The sequence below is a fragment of the Gossypium hirsutum genome, chromosome A06 (genome assembly GCF_007990345.1).
Source record: "Gossypium hirsutum isolate 1008001.06 chromosome A06, Gossypium_hirsutum_v2.1, whole genome shotgun sequence".
NCBI lineage: Eukaryota > Viridiplantae > Streptophyta > Magnoliopsida > Malvales > Malvaceae > Gossypium > Gossypium hirsutum.
The window spans coordinates 104,543,855-104,553,788 of NC_053429.1; the positions used below are offsets into that span (position 1 = coordinate 104,543,855).

At 31.3% G+C, this 9,934-nt stretch overlaps 1 protein-coding gene across 1 annotated transcript; it reads right to left on the reverse strand.

Annotated features, from left to right (window-relative positions):
• Nucleotides 1-512: 512 nt before the first annotated feature.
• Nucleotides 513-4,169, reverse strand: LOC107962265 (protein CHUP1, chloroplastic). The gene is made up of 6 exons (XM_016898583.2): nt 2,633-4,169; nt 2,268-2,399; nt 2,006-2,187; nt 1,820-1,931; nt 858-992; nt 513-774 (listed from the first exon to the last, which is right to left on the reverse strand). Exons 1-6 carry the CDS (start codon nt 3,848-3,850, stop codon nt 649-651), a joined length of 1,905 nt encoding a protein of 634 aa, XP_016754072.1. The 5' UTR covers nt 3,851-4,169; the 3' UTR covers nt 513-648.
• Between the last annotated feature and the right edge of the window lie 5,765 nt (nt 4,170-9,934).

Here is a 9,934-nt window from a genome sequence, read left to right on the forward strand (position 1 = left end):
ATTTTTCATTAATATAATCTCCACCTAACTCAAATTTATGACCCCTAAACCAAAGAAATTGTGTTTAGATTGGTCTTTAAGTTTCAATTATAGCTTTCAAGTTTTACCAAATTACAAGATTCCCCACGTATTATGATCACATTCACATGCTAAAACACAGCACAAAGATAAAAATTTGTTGGCACACCAAACATTTCTTAATTTCCTTCGATAGTAAAGTTGTTGGCTACAGTTAATGATATAGGTCCACCCCACTTTGCGTTAACATCGGCAACCAAGCTATGCTATGCTTAGTAATCCAATTTATAAAGCTGCAAGATTCATATTTTGATTTAAACCATATTTTACGACTAAATTCAATCACTACATTAAGTAAACACTATCACAACAGCTGGGTTTAGATATATCCAATGACGAAGTTAAAGCCTGTTAGGTTTTGCTGCAAATTCCAGTTTCAATGAGGCTGGCAGCATTGCAGATTTTTATGGTGACACTTTGAATAGATTTTGCCGTTGAATCAATTGAATTTGTTGATAAACATAGCACTAGGCATTGTATTCACAAACATTGATTTTTTTTTCTCTCTTTACAATGAAAACTGGGTTCGGGTTTCGGATTCTGAAGCTGAGTCTGCTGTCAGAGATTAATTTAGCAAGATGTAGACCTGCAAATAGGGTTTTGTTCTTGGTTTTGGCATTGAACATGGCACGAGCTGACTTTGTCTCTCAGCTCCTGGAAAGCCCTCATTGTTTCGACATCGAATCCTCCAGCAAACTGCGACAAATAGAGTTGTATAAGCAAAAAAGTTAAAAAGAGTGTTTTGTCCTAAGTTGTAGAAATTAATGAGAATTATTAACCTGATGTACGCGGAATGCAAATCTAACTCCTTGAACAATCAGCTCCTTTTCCTCAGGCCCGCCCCCAACTGCTTCGAGCTCGGCAGATACTCGTCTCATGTACTTCATCGCTAATTTGACCGACGCTAGCTTGATCTGCAACAATTGATTGGCATTTTAATGAGTTAACAAACACCAATAGCAGCAACAACTGGAATTCATCATTAGAAAACACATTGAGACATTTATACTAATATTCAGATTGCATTTTACCCTTTCTAAAAAAAAATAGATAAATTAGTTCTTATAGGTTAAATCAAAGACCAAATAAATTATTTTGTTAAAAATTTTATCTATGTTTACTGTTAAAATCTAAACTTTATACGTCGAAATGAGGTACATGTGAACATACAATTGTCCAAATAAATCAGTTTACTTTTTTATCAAACATTCTATAACTAATTTGGAATAAATGGGGCAAGATACACAGAATCTCAACATGAAAGGACAAACAAGAACGGAGTAAGTTGATACAACTTTCATGTTTGTTTTAGATGATATAAAGAAAGCATTATCAATCTCATCAACAATGACCGTTACGATATGCAGTGCCTATGTTGTTTTAACCCTTAGGAATGTTGGATAAAGATCCATATAATGATGAAAATCTTAAAGAAAATTGAACATGCCCAAAATAGATAGAGACCCACACTCGAGAACGAGTCACATAAGATTGAGAATCCTATTCTCTTCGAATTCCACATAAGCAACCGTCATTTTGTTGCCTAGCAAATACTAGTTAAAGTATAATAATACATTTTGCCTTCGCGAGATCCAAAAAGCTAAAGATTAGTTAAAAGATAGACCTAAAATCTAAAACCAAATTGAATTGACCCATTAATTTAAGAACGAAGATGAGTTTACTCAATTTTTTAAAATATATTTGATGCATCATATTCCGAACTTATATATATTTAAATTACCTGGCACACAATTCCAGTTTCAAGCATCCAATCCATAGGAATTTGGAAACCTTTGTATCGGCTTGTAGCAGATTCTCTCATTCGCGAGAGATTGTAAACGCCATGCTCTAACCTGCACCCATAAACAACTGAATCAGAACAAATTCATTAAAAAAAAATGCATCAAAAAGCATAAGGATTATATACTTTTCAAGTAAAGTCTGCATCTTCTTGAGAGCCGGAGCACAAGGTTGGCGGGGATCATCACGAAACAATGAAGCCTCGGATTCTAGTTTCTTGAGATCACAATACCCAAACGCCGCCTCCCGCAATGCATCCGCCTTCTGTTCTGGCCATTCAAAATGCTTTAGCACCGCTCTTTCATCCACCTAATATCAACAACAAAACACACTCATCACCTATGATTCAAATTTGAATGCTTAGTAGAGAAAATATAGCATAAATGTACCAAGTAAGAGAGCTCGTCGTCCAGCCATTTAACAAAAGGCACGACATCCTCAATATCTGTAAACGCGGCATTCTCAACTTCTTTGATCAAAAACCGTATGAAGTCTCCTTGTGTTTCCACATCTGTCTTTATCTGTTACCACAAAATTATAATTATCACTAAATCAAACTGATTTTAAATGGCTAAGGATATGTAGGTTATTATTTGAAATTCAAAAATTACACCTTTTCTTTTCTTTTTCTAAAATTCCCAATCGGTTCTGTCTTATCTAAAACAAATAAATCAAGAGAGAGCAATTGACAACTAGTCACCTGTCACAGTGGCATTATCGTAAATAAATACTAAAAAAAATAATCGAAACTCACCGCCAGCAAATGAGTTGACCGATTCTCAATCTCCCCTATCATATCCCTTGAATTCGCGGTTGCCGGTAAAACCTCCGGCACGCTACAGCCACCCGCCTCTCTTTTTGATTCCCTGCGCATAAGCGAGTGATAAAACTCCACAACCTCCGGAACTCTCTTCACTTTTGCTGCAATTGTCCTCATCCCCTTCTGAGGCGGCGGTGGTGGTGGCGGCGCAATAGCTTTTATAGGCGGAGGCGGTGGTGGAGGAGGTGAAACTTGCTTCACTGCTGCCTGAGGAGGCGGCGGAGGTGGTGGTGGTGGAGAAATTTGTTTCTCTGTGGAATCAGAGGAGCTATTGGATGACGTGGATGAAGATGAGGACGACGACGAAGGTCTCGGCGGTGGTTTTGGAACTCTAGGAACACGAGATCTGATGTTAACACTAGTAGACTCAACGATTTCCTCCGACTTACTCCTCGAGTGTCTGGGTCTCTCATTTTCGATTTCCTCTCTTTTGAACTCCGAGCTCTCAACTTTCTCATTACTGAAAGCACTAAAAACAATGGCGTTCGTACATTTATTATTATTATTATTTCTCTTAAAATTCTTTATCAAATTGGACTTCACACTAACTTCCACAAACCCTTGAAACTGCTGCGAAGAGGAAATCAATTCGTCGGTTTCCGCCGTAATATCCGCCTTACTATTACGATCAGAAGAGGAAGACGACACCGTTTCCTTCAGCTCCGCTATCTCTTCTTCCATTTCTCTCACTTTCTTCTCCTTCTCCTCCTTTTCTTCTTCAATCTTTCCCTTCATCTCCTCTACTTCTGTTTTCAACATCGCGTTTTTGTTTCTCAAGCCCTCAATCTCTTCCAAAGCTCGTCCCAACTCTGCATTTTTAACGACGATCTCATTTTCCAGCACGGGGACAATGGCCACTGATTCTTTTAAAAGCTTGTGCTCTAGAAGCTCTGTTCTGAGCCTGGACTCTCGTTCCCTCAACTCTTCCACCAATCGGAGAAGCTCAGTGACATCTGGTGGACGAGGCTGGACTTGAGCTGAGGATCGAGGGAAATAAACACCAAATGAACGTGAGAAAACAGCTTTTGCTGAAGTAGTGTTCTTGTTCCCTGAGCTTGGGGATGGCGATGGCGGTTTTGATGGAGTATCATGCTTTGAGTTCGCAGATGATTTTTGAAACCCCATTGCCAATCTTACCTTACCAGCCACCATTGATAAGGTGTGTTTTTGCTTTCTCTTACTCGTTTTCTATGGTTTAGGGTAGGATTGATTTTTCTAAATTGTGATCTGTAAGAAAGTGAAGGACACCCAACAAATGTCCTTGTCAGCTTGGTTTTTCAGACAGTGAAGTCTGGGAATTTGTGGAAATTTGAGTAATTGAAAACAGGGGGAAAAAAGGAACGTTAAATCGGTGTAGACGAGAGTTGAGAGTATAAGAGAGGGAAACTACTCTAAATTAAAGAACAAGAAAAAGAAAAGGAAAAAATTAAAAATGTACGAATATGGAGGAACGGTCTTCTTTTCTTGGTTCCATTTGAAAAAGGAAAAAAAACATCATTCATTTTCTAAATGAAAACTATTATTCTAATATTTTTATATTTTTTGTTTAATTATTATTTTATATTTAATAGGCTAATTTATTAAAAAAAACTTATTTCCAAAATTATTTACGAAAATGAGTCAATTTTTTGATTATTTACTGAAAATGTCCAAATTCCTTAAAAGCGCGTCCACATCAACGCGATTGTAGAGGATATGCCAGCAAAATGCATCCTTGGGGAAGCATTTTTGCCATATCAGCATAAATTGCACCCTCATAGACGCATTTTATTGATGTGACAAATACACTCCCCCAAGAACGTGTTTTAGTCCATGTTTAAATTTTTAACAAAGGTAATTTTTTTAAATATTATAAAAATAGACCAATTTTTTTAAAAATTTACAAGAATAAACCTTAAAAAAGACTCAAAGTGATAGCAACATTTTTTTTAAGGTGTTACCAACTAATATGAAAATAAAATTTATAGAGCAAATCTTTATATAGACTCAAAGTCTCATTTCCCTTGTTTTCTTAAGCAATGTGGGATATGATATATTTGTATATATAGACTCATGAATAGGTTTACAGCTTGTTATTAAACAATGTGGGATTTCTTCCTCTTTTAACTAATAACATGAGACTAAATGCTACACTATATTTTATAATTTTTTTACAAAACAATTTCTATTTTTTATATTTTGTTAATATTTTCTCATATTATAAAATTATCTTTTGAGATATTTAATTTTGTTGCATTTTAGAATTGTTAACATATACAAAAGAACTATTAAAAAAAGAGAACAAATTGCACATATAAACTTGTACATGCAATAATCTTCTATACAACTTTAAATGTTTGAAGTTAATATCAATGCAATTCTAATTTTTAAAATAATTTTCTATTATTTAAATTTAGAAGTTATACTTTTAATTTTTAATTTTAATTTTATTTTATATTATGAATGTTTGATTAATAAATAAATGGTGAGTATTTGGCACTAAAATAGTATTTTTTTGTAATTTTAAAAAATTGATATATCTTTTTTAAATATTTACTTATTTTTAATATTTTACTATACTAATTGATTTTTTAATTCTAATTTTAATTTAATTTTCATCACCTAATGAATGCTGATAAATTTATTTTAGATGTATTTTGACTAGATAGATAATCTATTTAAATATGGTATATAATTATGTTAAATAAGTTTTTTTATAGAAATATATAATAGACATAAAATATAATAATTATTTTTCATTTTCTTATATCTAGATTAAATTACATTAGTAGTCACTTAACTATGATTTTTTAGCTATCGAATTATAAAAACTTACAAAATGACCACTCAACTAGTAATTTTTTAAATATTTATTTTTTAATATTTTACCATACTCATTTTATATTTTATAATTTTTTTACTTATAGAGATTAAAATTTTTATTTATAATGTAACAAATATTTTCTTTTTGTAAAAAAATTTAAACTCTAAGTAAAAAAATAAAAAATATAGTGTAACTTTTAATCTCATGTTGTTAGTTAAAAGAGAAAGGAATCTCACATTGTTTAGGAACAAGCTGCAAACCTATTCATGAGTCTATATATACACATATTCCATATCCCACAGTGCTTATAAAAATAAGGGAAATGAGACTTTGAGTCTATATAAAGTTTTGCTTTGTAAGTTTTGTTTCTATATTAATTGGTAACACCTTTAAAAAAAGTTGTGTTATCACTTTGAGCCTTTTTTTTAAGGTTTATTCTTGTAAATTAAAAAAAAAATTGGTCTATTTTTATAATATTTAAAAAATGACATTTTTTAAAAATTTAAACACGGGCTAAAATGCATCTCTAGGGGAGCATTTTTGTCACATTAGCAAAGCGCGTCCACAAGAGTGCGATTTGTGCTGACATGGCAAAAACGCTCCTCCAATGACGCGTTTTGCTGACACAGCCCCTGACTTCGCGTTGATGTAGACGCGCTTTCGGGGAATTTGACCCTTTTAGATAAATAATAAAAAAAAGTGACCCATTTCCATAAATAATTTTGAAAGTGGGTGTTTTTTTAGTATATTTACCTATTTAATATTTTTTTTTCATTTTAAATATAATTCAATTCGGAGCATTATTACTGCATGAATTTAAACTTTACTAATAAAAATATTATTTTAATTAATGTTATTTTATAATGGTAAAATGAACTCTTTATAAGAATTTTTTTTTTGAATTACAAGAGGAGGACAAAATCTTAATAACAACACAACTAACGCGACTTAAACTCGGGCTACACCTGTAGCGATGAATACTCTAACTAATAGGGCAACACACAGGATTCACTCTTTATAAGCTTTTAAGACGTTGCATATGTAACATCCCAAAGCATTTTGCATGTAGTTTTTATACGTTATTGTTGTTCTACCCTTATGCTATGGCTATCCCATGGTGTCAAGCTTACGCTACAGAGGTGTTTGATGGGAGTGGTTAAGCGTCCGTTTGTTTAACTGAAAATAGTTTTCGGAAAATGATTTATGGAAAATTATTTACTTTTCTAGAAAAATTAATATTTTTTGGTATTTGAATAAATTTGTGTAAAATATTTTTTATTGTTTGACGAATTTTCTGAAAATATTTCATGTAAGCTGTTTTAAATGAAACAAACATACATTTGAGAATTTATTATTTTTTCATTGTTTAATTGATTTTATTTTATATCTATTAAATTTATGCTTTATATAAGTTTTCATATATTTCAATGATTTATTTATAAATAAATACATCAAATTAAATATATAATAGTACTCAATTATTAAGCTAGAATATTAACAATTATAAATTGAAAACAACCAAAGCAAATAGATGATTCCTAATTGTATTATAAAAATAAAAAAACAATGATTGAATAATAATAAATTAGCTTTCAAACCACAATTAGTACTACAAATTAATAATATTATCCAAGTGCATAATTAGTAATACACCACATGATGACTACATTATTGTCCAATTAACAGTGAATTGTCTCAATTGATCTATAATATCTTGATATCATCACTCAAAATCTTACATTATGACCAATTATATGTAAAAATATAATTACTTGCTCCATAATTATTCACAAATTTAGTTGATTGTAACAAATTGTTCATGCTAAGAATGTCGCACAAATTTAAAAAAAAAAAGGAAGAAGAAGAAGAAGCAATCAGCCTCATCCTTATCACATTAATACAATGTTGGTCATCTCTATATAAAATACTATTAATATAATTTTCTCTTTCATAATCTCGATTCACAAGAGGGTAAGAAGCAATTTCCTTCCTAGTTTTTAATTTTTTAATCCAAAGAGCCATAAAAATTAAAAGTGAAGCCACGACCCCAACAATTGCATTATGATCTTGGTTACAGTCCATATATACAAAATAGTGCCACACAAATATTTGATCATTAGAAAAGATAATTTTAGGTTGTGTTTGAGCTCAAGAACTAACAAAACCAACATCAACAATGAATAATACAAATCGAATAGATTTTTGAGCTCTGCAATAAGTTAAAACTTTAGAAAAACATAAGTGAGAAACTAAAAACAAACATTCAATTGAAAAGAATGATAGCAAAACATACAACTAACAAATATAATCATAAAACGGTAAAAGAATTAAGCAACAAAAATAAAAACTTGGGAACAATCGACAACTAACAAAGATATGTTTATAACATTGATAAGATGTCATCTTACTATGTGCGAGATACCTCAAAAGTAGTATTATCGTTAGAGTGATCTAATTTCATGCTAATAGGTAACCATAAATCTCTAAATTGATCTTTATATTATTAACTGTGATGTGAAGTTCTCATAGTTATCATTAATCGATTGAGCCTTAGACAATTTAGATTTTTTTTTCTAGCTATAATAGTACAACATCATGCGTTGTTATTATATGATGCCATTTTCTTGAGAGAAATTGTTCCTTAAACCCTAGTGTCATCAGAAAACTACTAAAAAAATAAACGACAAACTTCGGTTGTTTTTTAGCAAAAACTATTTTTTTGTTACTTGTATATTCTGACAAATGAGATGGGTAAAAAGCTGAACATATTATTGGCAAAACCATAGACTTAGATAGGCCTAAGATCCTTTGATTTTTAAACTTGAAATATTAAAGGGTAAACATGTGCATTCACAAGCCAACAAACAACCTCAGGTGCAAATTCTTTTCCTTTACCCAAAAAAAGAAAACTCCAAATAGATTATAGAAGAGACAACTAATTCAAAAATGAATCAAATGATGCAAATGTCAAACATAAGAGAGATGAGCTGCCTTGGATGGGGGAATCCTTTGAATCAGAGGGGTTATGAGCAACGATAAAATTGCAAGCAATGAATTTGGGATAAATTATTTTTTTAACATTTTTTCTTATTGTTCTTGCTAATTATTGCTTTTCTTTTTTCCTTCTGCTACTTAAGAAACAACTTTTCCAGCGATAATTGTGACCAATTGACTGAGAGTAAATTTTACTTCACATATTTTTTCAGCCAAGTTTCATTAGAACTTACAACAGTTCTTCTGTTCTTCCACCTTGAATCTATATATGAAACTAGAATCCTTACATAATTTTCAAAACTAGCACTAAGCTTCTTAAACAATATTTTTTTATATATACTTACAATCTGTGAATCTTGATAAAGATGAATTTCTTTAACCTTGTTGAGTATAATTTCATGATTATTCCAAGTTGTCAAGTTTATAGAATGCAAATTCATTTAAGAATCTTCTTGTACTGGATATGAATTTATAAACCGGTATATCTTATTGTACTCATTTTGACATCTCCTTGTAAAGTGGTTATGTCATAAATAAGCTTGCGAAAATAGAAAGGTTCATGATCTAGCTCTCCATAATATAAAACTAAGTATATTCTTTTATAAGACATGAAAATGAGTAATATTTGAAATATGTTTATTATATGCATAAAACTATTGGGTAAGTCCAAAAGAATTAGCAACCTTTTAGCACATAGTTTGAGGAAAAATACTGGGGAACAATTAGAAACAACCCAAAAATTAATTCATCTTAATAAGAGAAAAGTAAAACTTTGAATAGCAAAGTTTATCGCATCAAAGAACCAGTTCCAAAATCCCTAAGCTTACATATAGGAAACTAAAAAGTTAAATCAAACCGTATAAAATTTATCATTTCCTTATTATCCCAATTTGATCATTCCATAATCAAGCTTAGGGTTTTATAAAATTCCAAAAGCTAAAACAAAAAGGCAAGACCTTTTTTTTATTCTAACCTTCCAAACCATACTCAGGACCAAAACTTGAAACAACCCAAATTAGAAACCGTAAACAAAAACCAAAACAATGAATCAAAAAGGGATTTTTTATCAAACATGGACTCAATATAAAAAAAATATATTGCATATTAAAGGTGAAAACAAAATTAACCTGTAAAGTAAACAAGGAAAGAGAGTAAGCTGCTGAAGAGTGAAACCAGTAAAAGACCAACGAGAAAGTCAAAAACAGAAAAATGTATTCTTCCTCAATGTCTTGTTGAATCAACGTGTTTTTGGATGATGGGATGCTAAATCATGACACAGGCAAAGGTGTGTTCGATACAAAGATGAATCCTGGGTCGGGGTCGTAATTAAAGGGGAAGGGGAAGAGGGTTTAACAAAGTGTTCAGATGTGAAAAGGAGAAAGACTGGAAAATGTTTATAAAAAATGGCACCATTTTCTCATATTTTGGAGAATGTTTTA